Genomic DNA, 27,914 nt, shown 5'->3' on the forward strand with positions numbered 1-27,914 from the left:
CTGTACTGCGCTTGATTGGAAGAGGCAAGGTGTGGCTGCCAACTTCTGCTGTTTTGCTGAATTGCACTGGCTGCATTTTTCGAGAATCGTCACACCGAGGCATTTAGATGATGATGTGTTCTTTACAGAAAGAGTTTTAAGTGGTTATTCTAATTTATGTTTTCATGGTAAACATCGGGCAAATGGCTCAAGATAATGTCACCAAAATGGCATCAATCGTCAAAAGCTAAAGTCTTCCCTCAGGGATTGGTTACTTCCCTGTGCCGACCCATTACTAACAAACATCTGTCTGCCAAAACCAGAGTGGATTTAGTCCCACTGTGTTCTCTCTGCTTCGTTGTGTGTGCTTCTGAGTGAGACTTGTGTTTTAGATTATAAAAAGGATTATATTATGAGTAGATTATTTATATTCTGAATATAAGTATTAGATTTACATTATTGTTAAAATGTCATTTTTACCCCCAGCAATTTCTGAGTTGCACAAAAACAGTAATAAACATAGTAATTTCACCTCAAAATGCAAAGGAAAACATTAGAAACTATATGCAAATAATCATTGTGATCCTATGACATTTTATTTTCATAACAATTAAGCATGCGGATTTGCAGACTTAATTAAAAATATCATGGAAAATAATGACAATGTAAAAAAAAAAAAAAAACCTAATGCCGCATATATAGGTTTAATTTTTCCATTTTGCAAATTATTTTTAATTTTTCTTCTTTCTTTTTTTGAGATTCATCCAATAATACATTAATCACTTTTTATAGTATTTTTCTTTATATTAAGACGTCTTAAAGGCACAATATGTAATTTTTGCCGCTAGAGGTTGCTTATTCAAAACAAAGGCGTAGCTTTTGATGCTGTGAATGAGCGTGGAATCATTGGAGTTGTCGTCTTCACCTCCACAGCTGATGGAAAGCAATCCAATGGACTCGGGCAGAAATCTTGTTCATGGATGAGCTAATGTATAAAAGTTTTTATTAACTTTACCATGGTATGAAGCAGGGTGGGTTAAATGGTTAAAACATCATACTAAATACATTTGAGTGTGTTGAAAGTTATGTTATAAAGTTACTCTGTGCGTTCGCTCGATGGCTGGTATAAGAGACTGTCATATTAATAAAAACTGGATGACTTGTGTTGCTGAATGACATGGTTCATTTAAAAATATATTGTATAATGGAAAAAGCTCTTTCTGATTATGCTATTTAAGTCACTTCACAAAATAGTGTTGTCTCTGAGGCATGGTAAAAACATGGTACTTGTGGTAAATCAAGAAAACAAGCGATTCAAACAGTTATATTACGTTGAGCTATATAACAATGATTAGTTTTCTGTTCATAAATGTATCTGGTTACAAAACAGTTGCTCACCTGTCTAATAAAACACATAATAGTCTTAAGAGTAAGAGTCTTTGGTGTTTCCATGGTTTCTACGAAAGTAAAACTGGAAATCGAGGGTAATGTGGATATGACATCATTGACAGGTGACAAAATTATATGGTCTGTGTGTGTCCTGATTTCTCTAGATTTGGGATAATGTAAGTACACAAGTCAACACAATATATAACATTATTCTAGTGGTTTTCAGATATTTTAATCTAAAAATCTTACATATTGTGCCTTTCATTTATTTAATGCATTATCTAAGTTTTTCTTTAGGTTGCATATAAAAACATCAATTTGTAGCTTGTTGGAAGAATGTGGCTGTGGCGGCATTTCTGCAAAATATTACGTCGCGTCTTGCACGTGCTTTACGACACATTCAAAGTGATGTGTGCTAAAATCATGTTTAGTTTTATCCGAAACAGATGAAAGTGAATCTGGCAATGCTTTATTACGTTGGTTGTTGTATAGACAATGCATGATAAGATAAATAGTATTTTTCACAATTCGTCTTCTGCAGCCTCTGTTATATGACCGTGTGTATAATTTGGCTTAATAAATTTTCGTCGCTGCAGAGAAAGAGCGAGCGAGAGAAAGATACAGGGAAGAACAGGAGAGATAAATCATAATTGAAGTTTCTCTTAGATGGAATATCCCTTCCCACTAGCCCGGTGCTCTGTGAGGCTGCGTCGCCATGGCAACATTGTTTGATCAATGCTGTGGGTGATGTGTGAGACAGGAAGACCTGCGGGGGAGACGGAGAGAGAGGGATGTCCCCCACACAGAGAGACAGAAAGAGAACAGCAGGATTATTGTGGGTTTATTCATGAGGCTTCTGTAAACGCCGTCTGAGATTACTTGGCAAATGACGCAGATGAGGTGAATGAATGAAACAGAGAAGTTTCCGGTGTCAGAGCCGAGCTTTATGAGCAGTTTTAAAGCAATATTTTTTGGGTATGCTAAAGAGAGAGTTCACCCAAAAACAAAAATTCTGTAATAATTTACTTATGTCGTTTCAAACCTGTGTGACTTTCTTTCTTCTGTGGAACACAAAAGAAGATACTTGAAATGTCTTGAAATTGAATGCTTCTCTACTATTCTCTTTATTATCTCAGTTGTTTCTCCTAGGCCGCAATGAAGATTTAATGGAGAATAAATGGGAACTCTTGCATAAGTCTCCCGCTCAGATGTTTCTCCAGAGAAAAAGTCTTCTCCAAACTTTTGTTTTCTCTCAATCTGTGCTCAGATTTGTTCTTTAATGGTGACATTTCTAAATCTACTGTAGAAATAGAGTTTTCCACAAAGACAGGAAAAAAAAGAAGAAAATCCAATAAGATCCTTTTTTTTAATGAATGAATGAGTGAAGCATTAATCTCCCCCCCACCACCAAAAGAACACCAAAAAACACACCAGTTATTTAATGTCTATTCTAAAATTTCAAAAGAGATTTCCTAAGATTTCAAAGTCTGCAGTCGAAATTCAAACTCAAAAAAATGCTTTTTTGATGCTGTTCACTTTATTTAAACAACTTATTTTGATTCAACACCATTGTATTAGGTTTCTGGTTCAAATTCAATTGCTTCATGTTAAATTAAGTTGAAACAATTACTTTTTGACTTAACTTGATGTTTTTATATTAAAATAACATGTTTCAATCAAGTAAACCCAACCAGGACTCAATCAAACAGGATTTTCACTTCCCATCATGCTTTGCAAAGGGGCTAATTGTTAAAATAAAGTGTTATTTTAAGCAGTTTTTAGGAAGATGAGAAAATGGAAAGACTTTTTAATGTTCACTGTTCTATTATGTTGGTATTTAAAAGTTTCTGTTAATTAATAGTTTTAGGGTTACCATTATGGTGAATTGTTGCACTTGTGCTTGGGTTGAGGACCTGCTAACAAACTTTCAAATTACTTTAATAAGAAAATAATCACTGTGGTAGTGCTCTGGGTTGCATTTCCCAAAAGCAATTGTAAGCCTATGTTTATTGTAAAACCATCGCCACCAATGGACTTATGATCAATTTAGGCTTTGCAATGTTTTTGGTTAAGGCAATTTAGGACGAATCCAGTATCAAATCTAGATTTCTAACACAGAACATCACAAAAGTTATATAAATCACAAAATTAAACAAGAAGAATTAATTGTAAAAATCAATGTATATGAAAACAATTTATTTTTTATTTATTTATTGCTTTTTATTTATTTTATTTTAAATGAACACAATTGATTTTAGTTAATTTAACATGGTTGATTCTATTGGATTTTACTTGTCTCAATCATGTGGAACCACTGTCCATGATTGAATTGAGTAAGTTGGACATAACTATTTTACATACATTCTTCCTTAGTCAGTTGTTTTGTCACAACTCAAGGATTTTGCATAAAATAAAATGAGTAAAAATAAACCTTTAATGTTAATAAAAACTAAGTTGGTTGTGTGGAAACGCTGTCCATAATTGACTTAAGTTAGTTTAAAATGTCATTTTTTTTGAGTGTATGGTAAAAAGGTTTTAATTTATTAACACTCAAAAGCTATTCTTTGAATTAATGTAATTAAATCATGGAAAGGATTTCCGCGTGATTAAATGGCTTTCTTTCAGCATTAAGCACTTTTGTTAGGCTAACTTAAATTGCATAGATTGGATCAACTTAAGTAAATGAGTTGGTCCAAAACATTGCAAATTAGTTGGGCTGACAGTATTAAATTAAGCTGTGCCCAACCATAGTAAATAAGTTGAATCAACCTTAATAAATTAAGTTGACCCAACGTAAGTACATTAAATTGGAATAACAGAATTGCATAATGCTGAAATAAAGCAACTTAATCATGTGGAAATCCTTTCCATGATTTTTTTATGTTCGTTCAAAGAGTTATTTTTTTGAGTGTGATTGATCTTCTGATTGAAGGTAAATGATCTGAGCTGCTATTCACAATCATTTTGTAGTTCTGTGCACTTTCTGTATGTCAACTGTTTTTAATTTTCATATAAATTGTAATGCCTAAAATAAAAAATCTCCCTGATCCATATAGAGCAACCTCTGAGAACTAAGATTTTGCCTCTGCTTTTAATGTTGGCATGAAATGAAAGTTACGATAGTCTTCCCTATTATAACGTACTGTATATCCTAGTGAAACGGCTTCTCGAACAAGAAAAAAAATATAGGGTGGGACTTGATTTTTTTCCGTCGGGAATTGATTGGATTGTCTGCTAGTAGTTTCTAGCTTGAGAAAGAGCTCTCTGCCATTAGTATGTTCCACAAACGAACTCCCATCATCCTTTCAGGGAATCAGTTGCGCTTTCTGAGCATGAAAGAGAGCAGATGTCCCTATCCCACATACCACACGCTCTGTGCTGAGAAAGACCAGCTCTTCTTTCTGTCTGTCTCTGTCTGCTCTCGATGGATGGATGCTATGAAGCTGTTTGTTGCTGATGGTCACAGCCATATATAGAGCATGTGTTCCTCCACCTGTCACGAGATGTTCCGCGCTGTTATCAGTCACATCTCTCGCCTCTTCCCAAAGCGGGTTTGTCACAGTATTATCTCTGAATTTCATGCAATGGATACAAATGCTGAAGTAATGTTTTGGATCAAAATTTGTGTTGATAATCCACTCTAAAAGAGTGAAAAACCAGTTACCATTATTATCATTTGGTCTTGGAAGAATTTGATGAGAAATATTTGAGTTCATATTGTTGCATGACTTTGGTGCCTTGCAAAATCTGAGCCTAAGTTTAGATATTTTTGATTACTGTGATCTTTTATGTAAAAGCTGAGCAGGAAGACTTCATTGAGGTCTAGGAGAAACAACAGAGTTATAGTGCCATTTTTTTTTACAATTTATTTGACAAAAATACAGTAAAATTGCTGCTCAAGAAACATTTCTTAATTTCTTTCTTATCATCAATGTTAAAAACAGTTGTTTCTTAATATTTTTTTGTGTAAACTATGATACATTTTAAAAATCTTTTGATAAACAAAGTTCACAAAAATATTTTGTAACATTATAGATGTCTTTACTGTCACTTTTGCTAAATTTAATGTGTCCTTGCTGAATAAAAGTATTAGGGTCTTACTGATCTCAAACTTTTGAACGGTAGTGTCTCATTGCATTTTTCTCTCTAGACTAGAAATATCACTATTCCAAAACATTGCTTGCTGACGTTCCTTCTTGTTGTTTTTACGACTGTAGTTTGTGATCCCATGACCCTGTTGTGTGACGTCGCATGAAGGTCAAACTCTGACCTCCGAAATGTTCATTTCTCATGTGAAGCATATTGAATATCCAGCCCTGGATATTGATTTTTAAAGAGCTTCTTATCTGTGATATTCCTTCAGACAATTAGTAATACTAACAGCTAAAATTGTTAATATTTACCCAGAATCCAATTCCATTACCAATTACAGGATTGATTGTTGTTGTTATCCATTGGACGATTGTAATTTCGGTTGACAGGATCCTTCTTCCAGTCCATTTGCAATTTATGTGATTGTACAATAGAACATAGAATAGAACAATTTGCTTATCACTATTTTTGAGTAATATAACACGAGTTACAACTGTTAGATAGTGTTGTTTAAATAGTTTTGAACATTGATAATAATTGGAAAGGTTATTAGAAAATCAGCATATTAGAATGATTTCTGAAGGATCATGTGACACTGAAGACTGGAGTAATGATGCTGAAAATTTAGCTTTATCACAGGAATAAATTACATTTTAAAATATATTCATATAGAAAACGATTATTTTAAAGGTGCCATCGAATTGAAAATTGAATTTACCTCGGCATAGTTAAATAACAAGAGTTCAGTACATGGAAATGACATACAGTGAGTCTCAAACTCCATTGTTTCCTCCTTCTTATATAAATCTCATTTGTTTAAAAGACCTCAGAAGAACAGGCGAATCTCAACATAACACCGACTGTTACGTAACAGTCGGGATCATTAATATGTACGCCCCCAATATTTGCATATGCCAGCCCATGTTCAAGGCATTAGACAAGGGCAGAACATCTGGATGTGCACAGCTGAATCATCAGACTAGGTAAGCAAGCTAGGACAACAGTGAAAAATGGCAGATGGAGCGATAATAACTGACATGATCCATGATAACATGATATTTTTAGTGATATTTGTAAATTGTCCTTCTAAATGTTTCGTTAGCATGTTGCTAATGTACTGTTAAATGTGGTTAAATGTGGATATCTGTTTGGGAATGGTTCTTTTAACCCTAAATCGCCATCACCTGCTTTCAAATGGAGCGGCATTTAATAGACAGAGCCGTAGTTCACTGACAAGATACACAATATCGCGTTTTAATGCCGCTCCATTTGAAAGCAGGTGATGGCGATTTAGCGGTAATCGGGGAACCGGCTTTACTGACGAAATGCGCGTGACAATCCCATGCGATATATTGCCCAGCCCTATTCTCTTGATGGAAATAACATCATTTCCTTTAAGAGGTGCATCAATTTTTGGTCAAGATCTTGTATTGACAATGCAAGAGTCAAACACTCTGTATGTACGAAGAAGAGATCATAGATCATAAACACCTATACAAAAGAATAATTCTAAAAGAATCAGTAACATCTCTTTAAAGTAGTTGAATGTTTTGATTGCCGACATTGAAATTCTGAATGCTAGCATCATGTCAACTACCACTCTACATGTGGCAGCAGAATGAGTCTAATTATCTCAGTGTTTTGCAGACATGGGAGTTTGTGCGCCGTATGGCTGCCAGCCATGCACCGTCTCAGATGGGTTAGTGTGCGATTGAGGTGGATGAATGAGATCGGCCTCGGAAGGGCTTGGATGCAGGGTGATCGCGGTTTAGCATCGATAGCTGTTCTCTTCTGTTTCTCATTTTCTTCTCTGTGGTCAGACCCCATTACTGAGAGCCCGTGTAATATGTGTTTTCTCTGTCATTAGGTTTCAGGAGAGATTTTATCTCCCAGGATGCTGAAAGCCATGCTGCAGAAAAGTATGAAGCTTTCTGTCTTTTACAGAGAAGAGAAATCATCCCAGAGAGTTTTGCTTAGGTTTTTTATGTAACGTTAACGTAATGCCCTCAGGTAACCTGTGGTTATACTCGGCAGTTGCTTAGACACTCTGCTTTTTGCAGTGGCAATGAAGGAACTCAAGGACATTTTAAAATCAGTAGATAAGGTTAGTCAGCGATAACCGTATGTCACAAACCTCTCAGAGCTTGGTTTCTAAAAGCTCTCATATGAGATCTGCCATCCTATTGCCATTAGGCCCATTGGATGAAAAATGTCATACAAAGTCTGTATAAAAAAAAAAAAAAAGATTTTTCGAAGTTGTAAATGAAACAAAGATGACTGATTCGTTTTAATACTTTACTGTCTTTTCACTTCAGAATTTGACATTTAATTCAATGTATGTTTCTTTATAATTAATTGTGACATTTACTTGCAATTTCTGAGTGAAAATGGTTTCTACTCCAAATTTTTTTCAGGGTAGTTGGGAAAAGTAGCTTGTTTGTAGAAAAACTACACTATTATAAAATCAACTGAGCTAGTAAAATGCAGTTAAGTTAGTAGCATTGCTACTTTTTGTGTTTAAAGTCCCTCACGTAGCTGTGATGTTCATCTGTGTCTTCTTTAACTCTCTCCCTCTCCCTCTAATGGGTTTGTTTTCCGCCCCATGCACTCTCAATCGTGTCAGACAGAAGTGATGTTGAGTGAATCAGAGAGCAGAGCTGACGTAGCATCTCGTAAGCACATGTAGTGTGTGTGTGTGTGTGTTGATGGAGCAGATGGGGAGAGTCAGGCCGCAGCCATGCATGGTTTCCTGGCCTGGGGTGATGTAGCAGATACCTCGAGCCTCTATAAATACGTCTCCCAATAAGACCACCAGCTGAGATGGCCATGTCCATGGTACCCGTTGTCAGTCTGCTAGTGTAAAGAGCCCAGAGATTTTAAGGCATATAAATTTGCTCATCCTTACACATTTTTCCCGTGATAACATACAGTAGTTTTCCGCCATACTTACTTGTGATGCAGAATTTTTGGGCTGAAACTGAAAATTCAGGAGCCACTGATTCAAACCAAACTGTTTAAGAGATTACACAAACCTCCTTCAATTGGCATGATTTTACAATAACATGTAGGTTCCATTAATTTATAAAATGTTAAATAAATTGACTGTAAATAAATAAGTGTAGAAAAAAACATTGTTGATCAGTGTTATTTTATATAAGTGTTATTTATATATACTATTGTTTTGTTTATTAATATTTATTTTTTATTTCCAGTTTGTTTTGTACTTTGTCATTTTTATTAGTTTTTAAAATTATTTCTTTGTAAATATTTCTGATTTACTTTTATTTCAGTTTTAGTAATTTTAGCACTTCATACTTATTTTATTTCAGTTTATTTTTGATTTTCAATTTTATTTGTAATTTTAGTTTTTTTATGTTTTTCATCTAATATTTATATTGTATCCTATTTCTACTTTATTTCAATTAATGAAAGCAATTTTAGTTTGTGTTGTTTTAGTTTAAGAAGTATTGAATAAAATAAAAAAAATGACCTCAATATTAATTATTTATCTTGCCAAATATTATACTCAGCTGGTGTTTAAATTAAATAATCGTTACAGTATATTATAAAAAAAACAAAACATATTCTGTTGTTTCATCTTTTCAAGTTGTGGTTTCTGTTTATATTTTTAGCCAGCATTTTGTGGTCCATTTTCTCCTTCAGTCAAAAAAGGGAATTTTATTGCATTTTAATTAATATTTTAATACAAATTTCAGTACTGTTTTTTTTTCTTTCTCTACAGTAGGGTTTTTATGGAAGCTTGTTTCCACCATGGAATAAAAAAAAAAAGGATAATTGTGACTTTTAATCTCACAGTTACAATATACAGATATGAACTCGCAATTGTGAGTTATAATGTCAGAATTGCAAGATATAAATTCGCAATTGTGAGAAAAAGTCAAAATGTCACAATTATCTTGCAATTTTAATTTTTTTCTTGCAATTCTGAATTTTGACTTTTATCAGAATTGTGAGATAAAGTCCAATTCCGAGGGGAAAAAAAGACAATTCTGAATTTTTTCCTTTTCCTGAATTTTTTTACTTTATTTCTCAGTTTATATCCCACAGTTCTGACTTTATAAATCACAATTGTGAGTTTATACCATGCAATTCTGAGGGAAAAGGTCAGAATTGTGAGTTTATATCACTCAGTTCTGAGAAAAAAAAGTCAGAATTACAAGTTTATATCACACAATCCTGAGAAAAAAAGTAAGTGAATTGTGAGATGTAAACTTGCAATTGCAAGAAAAAAGTCAGAATTGTGAGATAAAAAGTAGCACTTACCATTTTTTTATTTTGTATTCAGTGGCGGAAACAAGCTTCAATAGGTTTTCCATTTGTCATGGTTTCAGAAGCTTGCTGCTTTTGAATTTGGCCAAAAGATGGTATTATTAGTTTTCGGTACATTGTGTTAGTGTTTTGTTAGTCAGTGTGTGCACAGCTCAGTAATACGAGCAGAAAGTGAGAATGCATCTGTTCTGTAAGCAGATATGGAATTAGCTGTTTAGGGCAGATCAGCAGTCCTCTAGATGGATGGATGGTCTCTCTTTCAGCTGTAATGAGTCTAACTCCTTTCCACAGCAATATTAAGCACTCTGAATGTCCATTCACAACATACCATCAGATCGTACAGCAGGACCCCGCATACATCACGGCCAAATGATTACTGTAAGTGCACCGCAGACACAAGCTGTGACGTACTGCATGGCCCTGGTTTTATTTCTCGAAATGTGTTTTCCTCTTCTTGGTGAAGTGCCGCATTATAACGCCACTGCGCACAAAGGAAAGTGTTGCATGCCGTACATGTTACTGTAATTATTGTTGGAGCTTTTTTTCATAATTGATGGCAGTTAAAAATAGATTGTAGAATGGCTGTCTTGGTTTGCTCAGTAGGCCTATCCCCTGGGCGGAATGCTTACTGGTGCAGAAACGACCCAACTTTAAATTGAACGGGAGTGTTGAAAGGAGCTACAGTGGTGCTTTGTGGGTATTTTTCTTCCACCTGACATGCTCTCATCTACAAAAGCATTTCACTGTACATTTCACTCTGAGCTCATGCCTTCTAAAGAAATCCAAGGCCTGTTGTGAATGTTAGATTTCTACAGCCACCTTTGTAATACGAATAATAAGATATGAATGTGTGTGCTAATGGAATGTCATGATTGACGCAAACAGCTTTTCAGGAGAACATTCTGGAGGCACACACACTGATCCTTCAGCCGTAGACACACAAGAAATAAGAGCAAATTTAAATGGTTAGTTCACCAAAAAAATGGCATTTCTGTCATTAATTACCCTCATGTCGTTCCAAATCCGTAAGACCTTTGTTCATCTTCGGAACACAAATTAAGATATTTTTGATGAAATCCGATTTTTTTATCTCCCATAGAAAGCAACGAAATTACCACATTCAAGGTCCAGAGAAGTAGTAAAGACGTCGTTAAAATAGTCAACGTGACTACAGTGGTTCAACCTTGATTTTATGAAGCAACGAGAATACTTTTTGTGCGGAAAAACAAAACAAAAATAACAACTTCATTCAACAATTTCTTCTCTACCTTGTCAGTCTCCTACGCAGTTGATGCAGTGCATTGGCCGACACTGTTCACGTGAGCAGCACAACGCATGCGTGTAATGCTGACACAGGAGCCGGATAATAATGAGTCGGCATTCGGACGTAAACACGGAAGCTCTGCAATGGGTCTTCAGTGTAAACTGCATAGGAGAATGACAGAGTAGAGAGGAAATTGTTGAATAAAGTCGTTATTTTTTTGTTTTTGCACACAAAAAGTATTCTTGTCGCTTCGTAATATTAAGGTTGAACCACTGTAGTCATGGTGACTATTTTAACAATGTTTTTAATGCTTATCTGGACCTTGCATGTGGTAATTTCATTGCTTTCTATGGGAGATAACCTCTTGGATTTCATCAAAAATATCTTAATTTGTGTTAAATTGTTGTGTTAAAAAGTCGCCTACACGCTCTTCTGATTGGCTGCGAGTTTTGATTGATTTAGTCACATATCGTAGTTGCGTTGCATCTGGTGTGGACCAGGCAGGTGAATATTCATAAATATTGGCCATACAATTTAGTTTGATTTATAAAGAATAGCTATTAAGCTTGCTAAAACATTCCACTTATTTATGAGGAAATATCATTTATGTGGCAGATGATAATTATAATGATGAAAAATACATATATAAAGCATGAATTAGAAATCTAATGCACACTTTTGGTCTTCTTTTTATTAAAATAGTGCTAAAAATGTCCAGTCTGTCTGTCTGTGTGTGATGTGGATCTGAGCTTTTTGATGGGTCTTCATGGGGAAAGATGTGCTCTGATGTGGCTCGAGTTGGTCACACTTCACTTCCAAACCTGTTTTTTTCCCTCCTGGGCCCTACGAGCAACACAGGATGTTAATTGCAGGCCTCTGGTGTTGATTGCTTAGCTTGCCGGCTGCAGTTTCCTGTAAAATGCGTTTGGGCTGATCTGTCTGGGCCACTCCAGCTGACGCCAATAAGCATAATTACACACTGTTTGTCTGAAGAATTACCCTGCTTTAGGGGGTTTGTTGTGCAGTGCTGTGTTTCCACTTTAATATTTGTGTAAAATGTTATAAAATGCATGTTCCTGGCCTTAAAAGATTAGTTCACTTTCAAATGAAAGTTACCCCAAGATTTACTCACCCTCAAGCCATCCTAGGTGTATATGACTTTCTTCTTTCTGATGAACACAATCAAAGTTATATTAATAAATATCCTGACACATCCAAGCTTTATAATGGCAGTGAACAGGACCAATGAATTTGAAGCTCAAGAAAGTGCATCCATCCATCATAAACATACTCCACATGGCTCCGAGGGGTTAATAAAGGCCTTCTGAAACGAAGCGATGGGTTTGTGTAAGAAAAAAATCCATATTTAACAAGTTATAAAGTAAAATATCTAGCTTCCACCATACCGCCTTCCTTATTCATCTTATGAATAAAGTGTAAAACTCTCGCAGTTCAAAACAATTACGCTACGTCCTATGCATTCCGTATTCAACTTACGAAAAAAGCATTTTTGCAATTTGCACTTTTTGCGTAAGTTGAATAGGGAAGGAGGTCTGGCAGAAGCTAGATATTTCACTTTATAACTTGTTAAAAATTGATATTTTTCTTACACAAACATGTCGCTTCATTTCAGAAGGCCTTTATTAACCCCCCGGAGCCGTGTTGAGTACGTTTATGATGGATGGATGCACTTTCTTGAGCTTCAAACTCATTGGCCCCATTCACTGCCATTATAAAGCTTGGATTCGTCAGGATATTTATTAATATAACTCTGATTGTGTTCATCAGAAAGTCTTGGGGTAATTTTCATTTTAAAGTGAACTAATCCTTTAATGTGAATTACCTGTGCACATTATTGAAAATACACAATTTTAACTTTAGAATCTTTTATTAATAATTTAGTGACTTTTTCTTCCTTTGAAATGACTTTCCTTTTCGATTGACATCATGAATCCCACAAAACTCCTCAGAAATGTCAAATTACTGAAGTAGAATGAGTTGCTAATGTTTCACGTTGACTTAAAAAAGTCTTTAATGAAAATCCAGTTACTTCATCCATTAATTGTCATTTTGCAAGTGTCATTATTGCTTTTGTATATTGAACCCCTTTTAATATTGGTTATATTAAAAGGGGTTCAAACTTCCCATTTCAGGAAATACGTCAACACAGAAAAAAACTTTGTCAAGCCATTTCAAAAGGTCTTTAAATTACTTTAACCTATTAAGCATGTTTTTGCAGGCCTGAACTAGCATGTTTGTCGCTGTGTGTTTGTGAGAGTGAAAGTATCTTCTTGGTGAGCTGTAAGGATAGAGCTGTTCCCCAGTCTGCACTGATTCTCCAGCTTTATTCTTCAGGGGTTTGGCCTATTTTACACTCTGCTAGAGCTTCACGAGAGAAGGCCTGGTTGGCCTGGATGCTGCTGTTTGAAAGCATAGAGGGTAAATGTGGCAGGAGCACATGGCTGTCTGCATCATGTTTAGAGGGAGGGAGGGAGATGGGGGGGAGTTAATGACGTTCGCATCACTGCGGTGCACAGGCTGGACACATTGCTGCGCTACTTCCTGTGTCTGCCTGTTCTGAAATGTTTCACAGTATCCTGGGCATGAGTGCTAGTGTCCTGCTGTCCAACTGTTCTGCTGGGTTTTTTAATAATAATAATAATAATAATTTTATTATTATATATATACTGCAGTTATATTATGGTATTTTCACATAGACTAAATGTTTGGTACATGTATAATGATACAATTTTATTTAATTTTCATGTTTTGTTTTATTTAAATCATACCATAATAATACTATGGTTTTCAGGTACATTTGTTTTGTTTTATTTTATTTTAGTAAAATAAAACTATATATATCACTGTACGGATGTCACGGTTCGGTGCATACAGTCAAGATGACAAACACAGTCAGTCACAGGCGATCCAATCCAGAAGGGGGCGTGCGCGGTAATGCAATGCTGTTTCCTAACCGCCACAACAGGAAAAAGCTCAGAAGAAGAACAGATGATCTGATATGTTTATGTGTAATCTCTCAACCAGTGTTTCAACCATGGAAGACATCATTAAAACAGCTTGAGAATAATATCTCACGTAGCATTACATTTACCTCAGGCAAGTCAATTAATGTCCACAGCATGTTAGTGAAATTCCGAGAAATGAACTCCAGAAGGGAACATTTCACTAAATATATGCACTATATTAGCTTATATATTCAATAAAATTAAGAGAAAAGGGTAGAAATTAAAGGTGCCCTAGAATCAAAAATTGAATTTACCTTGGCATAGTTGAATAACAAGAGTTCAGTACATGGAAATGACATACAGTGAGCCCTTCTTGTGTAAATCTCATTTGTTTAAAAGACCTCCGAAGAACAGGCGATTCTCAACATAACACCGACTGTTACGTAACAGTTGGGATCATTAATATGTATGACCCCAATATTTGCATATGCCAGCTCATGTTCAAGGCATTAGACAACGGCAGCCAGTATTAACGTCTGGATCTGTGCACAGCTGAATCATCAGACTAGGTAAGCAAGCAAGAACAACAGCGAAAAATGGCAGATGGAGCGATAAAAACTGACATGATCCATGATATCATGATATTTTTAGTGATATTTGTAAATTGTCTTTCTAAATGTTTCGTTAGCATGTTGCTAATTTACTGTTAAATGTGGTTAAAGTTACCATCGTTTCTAACTGTATTCACGGAGACAAGAGCCGTCGCTATTTTCATTATTAAACACTTGCAGTCTGTATAATGCATAAACTTCATTCTTTATAAATCTCTCCAACAGTGTGTAATGTTAGCTTTAGCCACAAAGCACAGCCTCAAACTCATTCAGAATCAAATGTAAACATCCAAATAAATACTGTACTCACATGATCTGACGTAGGGCTGCACGATTAATCGCATGAGATTGTCATGCGTGTCTCGTCAGTAAAGCCGGTTCTGTGATTAGTGGTAAATGTCCATCACCTGCTTTCAAATGGAGCGGCACTTAATATACAGAGCCGTAGTTTGCGGACAAGCTACGCAATATCGCGTTCATAATCGCAGATGAATCGCCTTCGATTATGAACGCGATATTGCGTAGCTTGTCCGCGAACTACGGCTCTGACAATCTTATGCGATTAATCGTGCAGCCCTAATCTGACGTATGCATGACGAACATCTTGTAAAGATCCATTTGAGGGTTATATTAGCTGTGTGAACTTTGTTTATGCACTGTATTATAGTCGAGAGCTCGGGAGGGGGGCAGGGAGAGCGTGATTTAAAGGGGCCGCAGCCTGAATCGGTGCATAGTTAATGATGCCCCAAAATAGGCCCCAAAAAAAATAATTAAAAAAAATCTATGGGGTATTTTGAGCTGAAACTTCACAGACACATTCAGGGGACACCTTAGACTTATATTACATCTTGTAAAAACTGGTTCTAGGGCACCTTTAACAGAGAGTAGAGAGATAATTGAAAAAAATAATTTTAGAATTAGATTTAGTGGTTAATGCAAAACGTTATGTGAAATGTACATGTTTTTTGTGTTGAATATTATATATAAAATAAATAGCAACTGAACTTAGTAATTTTGGCTCTGTTGTTAATTGTAACCTTTAATATTATAGTAATGTGCAGTGTGTATTTTATTTTATTGATATTTAAGTACATCATTATAGTAGTACTAATTTTATATAGTACTACATTTTTATTTTACATGTATATTATCTTTTTAATACAGTGGTTTTTGTTGTGACTATACCACTTTCTTTCTTTCTTTCTTTCTTTCTTTCTTTCTTTCTTTCTTTCTTTCTTTCTTTCTTTCTTTCTTTCTTTCTTCCTTCCTTCCTTCCTTCCTTCCTTCCTTCCTTCCTTCCTTCCTTTTGGTTCCATTCATACAATTACCATGGTATGTTAATATGACAGTCATATCATAGTATCCACAGTAGTTCACTTCAGCTTTTAAAGGCTCAAGGTGGAGTAGAGCTTCTGTTTTTGATATCGTTCAGTATGTTCTGGGAAAAGAAACCATAAACAGAAACACTTTTAGTTTCTATTCGAATGTTGACATAGTTCATTTTTCAGAGCATGTTTGTGTTCTGTATGTCTAAAGCTATTGCATGTACCAATTTATTCTTGTGCAAAGCAGACAGAATTAGATTTACAAAGATAATCGCCCTTGTCTTTTAAAAAAAATCAGGATGAGAGGGGGAAAAAAAGCACAAATTTGTGATTTGTGTGGTTTGAGAGTGCTGTTTTGTTCTGGCACACAGTTACACCAGATTAAATAAAAATCCTCTGGCAGGCCGTGGCCAGAATCTCCACCAATCAGCGGCGGGCTGAAGCATTTAATGCTGTCCATGTCCCAGAGAAACATCTCCATCTCTGCTCACAGGTCATCCATTACAACCTGTTTCAGCCTCGCTCTGGGCCCCCAGCATGCCTTGCGGCTGCTTATAAGTCTGTGGGCGCTATGATGTCACTGACATCAGGGAGAATGATTAGAGAGAAGGGCAGTCGTAAAATTCTTCAGCACATTTTAGTCAACGTTCTGTGGGATTTCCTCGACTGCCAGTTGATTTTTGTGAAAACGAAGTCCTGACATCAGAACTGAGAGGATTCTAATGGTACTGAAAGGATTGATATTGTTAGTGAGCCGTATTGTTTTCTACACCTGCTTGCAGTGGATTTTCTTCATTCGACAGTGACCGTTTGTAGTATCAGTTTGGGTGGCCCCATTTCAGTAAGGTTGTGGCTGACGTGTGAAGGTGCGTATAACAATTCTCTGTTCTCTTCCATTTAGATGTAGCGGGGGCCCCCGAGGGCCATAATTTCACGTTGATTGCATTGTACTCTCACACTCTTGCTCATTATGTTCTTTTGCTCTCACTTCACATTAAGGGCTAGGTGTTATTTTTAGCATACATTATGTATATATAGCTTAATTTTTATGTATTTGCTCTATTTTCCATCATTTAGGGATTGGGATTTTGATCATTTTGCCTTCTCAGATACACTTCCATTTAAAAGTTATTGAGCAGCAAATCATCATATTAGAATGATTTCTGAAGGATCATGTGACACTGGGGGGGGGGTTTATTGGCATATAACTGTATAATGTGATAGTTCCATCCTTACATCTACTATAATACAATATATTGTTAGTCTCGAGAGTCTTTACATCAGTAAATAAATACATAAATCAACATTTCTTGTTTGTGTGTCTGAATGAACTGGTGGTAGAGTTTTTACCAGAGGTTCTCGGGTTCTAGTCCGCCCTTGTATAGTTTTTTTTTTTTTTTTTTTCTCTCTCTTTAAAGGGATAGTTCACCCAAAAATGAAAATTACCCCATGATTTTCTCACCCTCAAGCCATCCTAGGTGTATATGACTTTCTTCTTTCAGAAGAATACAATCGGAGTTATATTAAATAATGTCCTGGCTCTTCCAAGCTTTATAATGGCAGTGAATAGAGGATGAGATTTTGAAGATATCCACACAGCTCCGGGGGGTTAATAAAGGCCTTCTGAAGCGAAGTGATGCGTTTTTGTAAGAAAAATATCCATATTTAAAACTTTAAAATCTAAAATATCTAGCTTCCGGCAGACGGCTGTGCGCACATTAAATTACGCCAAAAGAGTAACCCCTGACGTGATGTAGGAGTAGTGTAAGCTTTGTCTCCCCTCGTTGTTCAAATAGGGCTAGGCAACAAGCTCAAGCTCCTCTTTTCTTATATCAAAATCTTTCGACATTTCTCTTTAAAAATTCTTGTTTTAGACTTCTAATTCGTTACTGGTGTTTTGTTTTGCTCTCTCCTCTGCGCTTCTGCATTCATCAATACATCATTTGTCTGATTTGTGGTCCTGGAGTAGTTTTAACATGCCCTGACATTGGTACTTTTTTCAGTTGCTTATAAACATGTTAATGACAAAAGTCTAATTACACTGTATTCAGCAGAAATTAGGCTACAATAATATGTGAGCAACAAGTATGTACTTTTGTATTTTTGAGAGAATTACGTATATGCATGTTTTTTGAAAAAACTAAAAAAAAAAAAAGTCACTGAAATAAGGCCACAAAACACACACTATATATTTTTTGCAAGAGTTTTTGCTTCACAATGATGTAAAAATCATCCTGCCTACTCAGACGCATAAAACAATGTATTGATTTTACATTTCTATGACACTTTTTGTTTAGACAGGCCATATTCAAAGAGGTGTGAATCTTCATGAATAATGCTGTGATTCACACCTGAGGAGATTAAGACCCTGCCCCTAATGAGCTGCATAATGAGCCACATAATGAGCCATTCAGTGAGGAATGTGACTGAGTGAACTAAGAAAGAATGCAATGACAAAAAGAAGTATATAATTTTTTTGTAGTTTATTTAGAATATAGTTAACTATATAAATAAGAGTAGCAATAGCCATATTTGTAGCAATAGCCAACAATACATTGTATGGGTCAAAATCGATTTTTCTCTTATGCCAAAAATCATTATATTAAGCAAAAATCATGTTCCATGAAGATATTTTGTAAATGACTTATGACAGGTTTTGTGATCCAGTGTCACATATAACCCTTGTGAGTCCTTAGGAATATTTTTGTCTTTTACTCGTATGGTAACGACTATAGTATGTCTATCTAGTAGTTTTAGTGGGGAGCTACAAGCATTTTAGATGGTGTGGTATGGTAGATTTCCCCTACGCACCGGACTTTAGTTAAACTCCTCTTCGACACCTGCTTCTAGTCGGATAAACACTATCACTTGGGAATAAGGTCTGTTCCACTTAAGCACTATCACTTGGAATGGAACTAAGATCTCTAGTGCTCCACCAAACACCATAACTTGGAAACAGAAGTAAAGATTTCTAGTGTCTAGTCTGCCGTGCAGCAGTAATAAGACAGACTCAAGACAATGTCTTACAATATGCTTTAATTACGGGCCGGGAGGATCTCTGACCAATTTCAGAGAGAATCCCCTCAACCAAAAGAGTACAGCAATTTATATAGAATAAGTGCATGGCAAAGGTGACATGATTCGTTACATATTTTTCCCTAATATGATTGGTTCTTCATATGTGTAGTTCTCTGTTACTAGGTAAAATCAAATTTGGATTTCTTGATACTTCAGCGTGTTGCTATGGTCTTGAGGTTTAATATGTATATTCAGACAGCTGTCTAGTTTTGTTTGCTCTTTTGTTAAATTAGGACACACTAACTTTGGCTCAAGTGTTGGGGACATTTAGTTTTCAAAAGCATAAAAATTTTAATCCTGCAAGAAAAAGGAATGTTAAGTTATAAGTTAAGTTAGGCATTTTGTTAAGGGCAATTTTTCTTTGACTGGCCAGACAGAGAAAATGCTTAATTTGAGAGTGTTTTTACTAAGTATGAATGCAGGCTGACCCTTTGTTAGTGTGCTAGACAATCTGTGTCTGTGAGAAATCAGTGTGGAAATTTAGTTTTACACACAAAACTACTGGTAACATAGGTAAAAATCACATGTAAGTAGGTCAGTTCACAATGACACTTCTTTTCCTCTAACCCTCCCTTTCTATATCCACACAGCTTTCACACCCAGGAAGAGAGACAACTAGTTAGCCACATTGCTAATCATGCTAAGCATGAAAAATTGCAGTAGGATAGTGTGCAGATAGGAATAATGCTGTATAATATGTGACCTGTGCAAATAGTTTAAATCTGTCCACCTGCATACTAAACACAGATGTAATGCCCAGCTGTGCTATCATTGCTTTGGATAGAGCAGGTGGCGTTAGCGATTACATGAGCATCCAGCGCTTTTCAGATCATAAACTGCTGTGTGATGTAATGCACTGGCCTGCCAGGTTTGTGTGCTTGTGGAAACTATGAATAGAACTGAAGTGAATGGAAGTGAATACACTGTATAACTCATTTTGACTAATTATGACAAATTTTGTTAGCGAAAGCTAAAGCTAATCTAAAGTTCAGGTTTGTTATGCAATAATGCTGGCTGTGTATTAGGTTCATACATTTAAAAACTGCTGTTCCTCACCATTTTTTTTCCAGAAACACACACACGATCCCAAACACAAACAGGCGTCTGCGGTGCTCTGGATTTGTGAATGGTGCACAACTGTGTCAGGCTGCTTTTGAATAATGCAACAGGACATGGCGGCCATAGTAAAAGCACAGAGCAGAGCCCAGGGGACGCGGGAGATACGATCATTAATCAGTCAGTACATGCTCATGCTCAGAAACAGCTCACAGATCTCTCCAGACCCTTGAACAGCACACTAAAGATCACAGCACCCTGCAGAAAAGCAGATAGCTATTAATGAACTCTGGTTTCCTTGTCACTAGCTAATGCGCTAGCTTCATATGCAGGTCATAAGAATGTTCAATATGTGTCAGTTTTGCTGTGATATTTGCATTAGAAAGGAGAAATTTGTTAAATTTATTGCTCAGAGGTTGTGCTTTAATTCCTTAGGAGACTCATTCAAGTATCAACATTGTCTCTGATTTTTCCCTGAAAAACCTTAGGAGAAATAAAAAAGACATGGATGAGATTATTATAGACATACAGTAATAGTTTAGAGCTATAAGCTAAAATTAATTTGGATAGTATAGCTCAGGTTATATGATTTGAGAAGAATTTGATGAGAAACATTTGAGTTCATTTTGAGAATTTGCTCAGAATTGATTACAGGAGAATTTGAGAAAGTTCATATTGAGACTGCTCAGATTATTTGTTTTCAAAAGAATATGATGACAGTTGTTTGTTGGTAACACTTTAGTATGGGAAACAATTCTCACTTTTAAGTAGTTGCTTATTAGCTTGCATATCGGCTGTTTATAAGTACTTATAAAGCACATATTAATGCATTATTCTGCATGATCATATTCTACATCCCTAAATCCAACCCCATACCTAAACGTAAACGCTACAACCACCACCTTACTAACTATTAATGAGCAGTAAATTAAGAGTTTATTGAGGCAAAATTCATAGTTAATAGTGAATATGTGTTCCCCATACTGAAGTGTTACCTGTTTGTTCATATTGAGACTGCTTAGGTTATTTAATTTCAGAAGAGTTTGATGGGAAATACTTGAGTTCATATTCAGACTGCTCAGATTATTTGTTTTCAAAGGAATTTGATAAATGTTTGCTCATATTGAGACTTTGCTCAGACTAAATGATTTTAGAAGAATTTGATGAGAAAATTTGAGTTTATATTAAGTCTTTAATTCATATTGAGACTTTGCTCAGATTAATAGTTTTTAGAAGATGGCAATTGTTTGTTCATATTAAGACTTCCCAGATTATTTGATTTCAGAAGAATTTGAGAGGTCATTTTGAATAAGACAGATCTCATTTATGATTTTTTTCTGTGAGAATGGAAGCTCTTTTTGTGGCGGAAGGGGTATAATACTTGTTTGTGGGTTAACCCTCAGGGGTCTGAGGATTTTTGGGACCCTGGAGAAGTTTTGACATGCCCTGACATTTGTGCTTTTTTCAGTTGTTCATAAACACATTAATGACACAAGTGTCATTACACTGTATTCAGCACAAACTAGGCTACAATAATATGTGAGGAACATGTATGTACATGTTTGTATTTTTGAAGGAATAACGTTTATGCATGGTTATTGAAAAAACAAAAAACTTAAATCACTGAAATAAAGCCAAAATATATATATATTAAATCTGTGTTCACAAGACTTCTGGGTATTGGAGTTTGTAGACTAGAGTTTTTGCTTCAAAATTATGTAAAAATTATAATTCCTACTCCTTCATATAAAACAATAGAGAGATTTAAATTTTCTAAAACATCTTTGGTCAAGAAACACAGTATGCGAGGAGGCGTGAACCATCATGAATAATGGATGATTCTCACCTGAGAAGACAAAAGAATCACATAAAGAGCTCTAATGACCTGCATAATAATGAGGTCTTTCAGACAGGTAGGCTGTGAAAAGACCCTCTGTTGATCATGTCTTAAGCTCATCATAATGTAAATCAAACATACAGAAAAAACAGCAATACTGTGAAATATTATTACAATTTAAAATAATGGTATTCTATTATATTCTTTAAAATATAATGTATTTCTATGATACAAAGTGTCTGAACAGTTATGTTACCTCTATGGCATTTCATATAGGCTTTTAGCTTAAAAGCATGCACATTTGGAGAAATATTGATGGATTCTCATATGTTTATGTCAATTTTCTATACAGAGGAGTAATTATTCAATATTTATTGTCATTACTATGAGCGCTGGATACTGTGTTTTCAATTCATACTTGCAGCCGGAGGGCGCTCTGTACACCTTCAGGCCACAAATGCCTGCTAAAGAAGAATAGGCAATCCAGGAAATAACTGAACTAACAGAGGCCAGAGATCGCTAACTATGGCTATTCAAAACACTTTTCAAGACGATAAATACACGATTGAGATGATGTATACATGTATTGACTGAATTTGCATCTGAATAGCGCTGGCTCCATGGGCGTGGCCGCATTAGCGGATAATGAGCTGAATCAAGGACTTCTGACATGGCTCTCTTTTCATACAGATTACATAAACACAGAATTTTTGTTTTCGATTAGACTTACACGATTTAAAACCTGACATTTCAACGTTTCTTTAGACACAAGTCTAATTTTTTTGTGATTAGTATTCACTAAGTTACAGTTCATTTTCTGAGAACTATCAGATTGGACTTCGTTCAGAGGGAGACGAGAGATCACGCATCATGTTAGTTTTCTTTATTTTACAAAAAGCACAACATTTTGTTTTTACTCTGAGTGTACACAAATAAAAGAAGATATTCCACAGATTAAAATGGTGTATAGCTCTTAATTGTATGTGCAACATTGACAGAGTATTTTGAGTCTCTTTCACACTGGTTAGAAAAAAACCGCGGTGATCACGCTGCCGTGACCGCCGACCCGAGGGAGTTAATGTTTAAATGTTAGATCACAGATGTTCCCTTTTTAGTGTATATTACAGCTACTTCCATGTGCTTATCAATGAAATAAAACCTGCTAAACTCTGTGGAGTCTTATGGACACACACATGCAGGTAGGGGAAGAGCGGATGCATTGTACCTTTTTGAGACTATAAACTTTACTCTTCAATGTAGATTTTTTTTTCTCCAGCATCTCTCTGGGCTTCCTGTGAGCCAAATACTCTTATTCCCTCTGAAGATGAAACTCATATGCCAGGAACACTGGTGTCATTTGTCTTTTCCGACACATACAGCCAGCACTGTTGTAACCACATTAGCTGCAGGTTATTTTTGTAAATACACAGCATGCATTTTAAAATGAGATGTTGCCTTACAATGATAGTTTAGATTGCGCTGCTTTGTCTGGATTCAAATGTGATTTTAGCATCAGATGAGTCAGATGACATGCATTTACATTTGTTACATGACTTTGATTCTGAATGTTGTTGTTGTTGAGCAACTGAAGCGTGAGCTGTTAAAGCTCCGCCCCCTTTTGGGAAGTGGGCCGGGAGCAGCAGCTAATTTGCATTTAAAGAGACACAAAAACAGCGTGTTTTTGCTCACACTCAAATAGGGGCAAATTTGACAAGCTATAATAAATGATCTGTGGGGTATTTTGAGCTGAAACTTCACAGACACATTCTGGGGGCACCAGAGACTTATATTACATCTTGTGAAAAGGGGCATAATAGGTCCCCTTTAAATGTTCAATTATCCACATTCAAAACTGCTTGTGGTGGAGGTAGGTGTGCATGTGTATGTTAAGGCTTCTACACAAGTATGTGAATCTAAACATAAGGTTGATTTTATGTGTTGCAAAATGCGTCAAGTCAAATTTATTTATAGCGCTTCTCGCAGCTTTACAGAAAATCATGATGTTACTGTTTATAATATCTTAATATTTCCATGCCTTATTGTCACATTTAACAGATTAGAGCTGGCCTATAATATAGTTTACAAGAAATAAAGCAGTTGAGATATGCTATATGAAGTTGTGCTGCTGAATATTTTTGTTGAAACTGTGATAATCTTTGAAAGTTGAAAGTACATGTTTCAGCATTACAGAAGCCATTATGGAGGTGTTTCAATGTAGTAGTTGGGTCTTTACCTTGAGCTTTGACAGTTTTTTCTCTTTCCTCTTTTTTTGTGATAGGAAAAGAAGCCCATCAGCAACCAGGGATCCAAACCAAAAATACGACCAAAGGGAGGAGAAGGCGGAGCATTCGCAGTATGCCCCAGGGGAGGGCAGCATGCCACGATCACCGTCTGACTATGGGGCCGGGGACCGCCAATGGCGGGGAGGCTACGGCCGCTCCTACGAGGACGCAGAGGTAGCGCGAGGGGCGTACCGTGCTCGACGGGGCGGCTGGCACTCTCAGGAAGAGTACCCTCCCGAACCCGGCTTCCTGCCCGATGGCCCGCCCCTCAGCGAGCACGAGCTACAGCGCCAGCGGCAGGAGGAGTACCAGAACCGCTACCGCAGCGACCCGAATCTGGCCCGATACCCGGTCAAACCACAACCTTACGAGGAGCAGATGCGCATGCATGCCGAGGTCTCCCGCTTCAGGCATGAACGGCGCCACAGCGACGTCTCCCTGGCGTACACGGAGATGGAGGAGCCCCTGGGGCCCTTGCGGGGACCCCACTACTCACCAGGTCCCGGACACACCCACTGGAGGTCCAACCACAGTCCCCCCGGTGTGGACTCCCTCCATAGGCAGCAGCTTCTGGATCCCGCCTCGGCCGTGCGGAAGAGTAAACGAGAGAAGATGGAGAGCATGCTGCGGAATGACTCGCTCAGTTCCGACCAATCAGAGTCCGTCAGGCCACCGCCGCCCAAACCTCACAAGACCAAGAGGGGCGGCAAAATGAGGCAGGTGTCTCTGAGCAGTTCCGAGGAGGAATTGGCCACCACGCCCGAGTACACCAGCTGTGAGGACGTGGAGATCGAGAGTGAGTCTGTGAGCGAGAAAGGTAATGCAGCTATTTATAAATTATATATATATATATATATATATATGTATTACCATTCAAAAGTTTGGGGTTGGTAAGATTTTTTTAATGTTTTTGAAAGAAGTCTCTTATGCTTACCTAGGCTGAATTTTTAAAGGTGCTGTAGAATGAAAAATTTAATTTACCTTGGCATAGTTGAATAACAAGAGTTCAGTACATGGAAATGACATACAGTGAGTCTCAAACACCATTGTTTCCTCCTTCTTGTGTAAATCTCATTTGTTTAAAAGACCTCAGAAAAACAGGCGAATCTCAACATAACACCGACTGTTACATAACAGTCGGGATCATTAATATGTATGACCCTAATATTTGCATATGCCAGCTCATGTTCAAGGCATTACACAAGGGCAGCCAGTATTAACGTCTGGATCTGTGCACAGCTGAATCATCAGACTAGGTAAGCAAGCAAGGACAATAGCGAAAAATGGCAGATGGAGCGATAATAACTGACATGATCCATGATAACATGATATTTTTAGTGATATTTGTAAATTATCTTCAAAATCTCTCCAACAGTGTAGTGTTAGCCAGTTAGCCACGGAGCACAGCCTCAAACTCATTCAGAATCAAATGTAAACATCCAAATAAACACTGTACTTACGCGATTAGACATGCTGCATGACGAACACTTTGTAAAGATCCATTTTGAGGGGAATATTAGCTGTGTGAATTTTGTTTATGCTGTTTAAGGCAGTCACGAGCTCGGGGGCGGGGAGCACAAGAATTTAAAGGGGCCGCAGCCTGAATCGGTGCATATTTAATGATGCCCCAAAATAGGCAGTTAGAAAAATGAATAAAAAAAATCTATGGGGTATTTTGAGCTTAAACTTCACAGACACATTCAGGGGACACCTTAGACTTATATTACATCTTTTGAAAACGCGTTCTACGGCACCTTTAAGCAAAAATCAGGGGAAAAAAGTAATATTTTAAAATATTTTTACAATTTAAAATAGCTCTCTTTTAAAATGTAATTTATTCCTTTGATGCAAAGCTGAATTTTCAGCATCATTACTCAAGTCTCCAAATCTTACCACAAACTTTTGAACTAGTGAATGTTTATGCAATGAAGATTTAGTGCTAATAGTTTAAAGCTGTTTCTATAATTTTAGAGTTTTATTTCATGGAAGTAACTCAATTAAGAATACTTTTAGAATAAAATGTCATATGCTGATAACCTGATTATTGCTGATGTTTCACAGTGTGTGTGTGAATGGCCTGTGTGTGTGTTTGTGTGGTCCTGGTATTCTCAACGTTATGCGGACCAGATGTCCCCACGAGTATAGTTATACCAGTAAATTTTGACCTCGTGAAGACATGTTTTTGGTCCTCATGAGGAAACAAGCTTATAAATCATACAGAATTATCTTCTTTGAAAATCTAAAATAGCAGAATGTTTTCTGTGATGGGTAGGTTTGGAGTTGGGCGATAGAACATACAGTTTGTACAGTATAAAAACCATTACGTCTATGGAATATCTCCATAAAACATGGAAACGTGTGTCTGTCTGTGTATTGTCAGGAGAGACTTGTGTGTTTCTTTCAAGAGCGCTAATGGTGTCCGTCAGCATTGGAGAAGCTTTAAAATTTATCAAGCTTCATGCTACTCACTATTTAAAGTAATTCAACTAAAGTCAAATTACTAAAAAGTAGTTAGCTACAATAGAAACTACTATCAAAAAGTAGTTAACTGCAATGAAGTCAAAAACGTAATGCTGAAAAGCAATGTTTATCTAAATATTTAGCTATAAAAAAAGACATAAAAGGGACATGAATCAGTGAATCGCTTCATTTTGAACTGGTTCATTTACAAGAACTGTCCATAAGAACCAATTTACTAGAATAAAATGGATACCCACACAATTCAGGAAAAAGTTTTTGAGTATTTCCTCAGCTGCTGGAAAATGACTTGTCGTTAGTTACTCTCCAACACTGGTGTCCATTTACAGTATGTATGATTTGTTGCTTTCTACCTCTGTATATTTGTAAGTGTGTATTGTTTTCTCTCGGTTGTCCTCCAGTGACAGATATTGCTGGGTCTTGGTTCCTTCGGATCAGATGTAATGGATTATGTTACATAACAGAGAGAGCGGAAAAGAAAGAGACAGAGATAAGGAAAGAGAGAAAATAAGAGCAAGCGAGAAAGAGAGATGAGATTATTCTGTAGTCTCATAAATATTAATATTAGAAGTGCACTTATTTGTCCACTTTAAAAGTTTTACACCTAAAGAAATTAGTATGCTTGACAAATCTTTATAGATTATATTATTCTTGAAGAAAATGGAGCCAAAAATGTACCTTACTGTAATGCAAAACAAGGGTATATTATTTCAATTTGTTGTGCTGCATTTAATTTATGCTGATTTAGATTAATAAGAGTTTGATTTTTTATTAAGTTGTATTTTATAAAAATATTAGAACATTTATTTTATAAGAATAATGGGAAATACAAACAAAAAATGCACAATTTCCAACAGTGAAACAAACAAATCAAGTGCATTATTATTTCATACGGTGATCATTTTTATATCCACTTGGCTCTTTTTGTTGTTCATGATTTTGGGTTAGTTGTGGGTGAAAATACATTGCAAAAAGGTGGACGAGTTGACAGAAATGTCGATTACAAATGTATTTTGCCTAGTACTGAAACATGGATTATTTTACTCAGTTTTGTACTTTTATGCATATTAAAGTATCAAGTTATTAGATTAGCAACATGTCCTGCTAATTTATTACAACTAATTGTGTCTCCCATGCACTTTATTTACTGTGTAGACAGCAAACAGGAAGGTTTTTGAGTTGTGTGATTGGGTCCAGGTGATGGAGGCAGGACAGAGATTTGCAGTGAGAACAACTCAGTCCGAGCGTCTTATATAAGCATCCTAGG

At 36.3% G+C, this 27,914-nt stretch overlaps 1 protein-coding gene across 29 annotated transcripts in view; it reads left to right on the forward strand.

The window, feature by feature from the left end:
• rims2a (regulating synaptic membrane exocytosis 2a) overlaps nt 1-27,914 on the forward strand; it is a 215,903-nt gene that overhangs the window by 70,237 nt on the left and 117,752 nt on the right. For all 29 annotated transcript variants that reach the window (XM_048151902.1, XM_048151905.1, XM_048151907.1 and 26 more), the window contains one exon: nt 24,166-24,986. In XM_048151902.1, coding sequence (XP_048007859.1) covers nt 24,166-24,986 — 821 coding nt within the window. The remainder of the gene's footprint in view (nt 1-24,165; nt 24,987-27,914) is intronic.

The sequence above is a fragment of the Megalobrama amblycephala genome, linkage group LG13 (genome assembly GCF_018812025.1).
Source record: "Megalobrama amblycephala isolate DHTTF-2021 linkage group LG13, ASM1881202v1, whole genome shotgun sequence".
Classification (NCBI taxonomy): Eukaryota; Metazoa; Chordata; class Actinopteri; order Cypriniformes; family Xenocyprididae; genus Megalobrama; species Megalobrama amblycephala.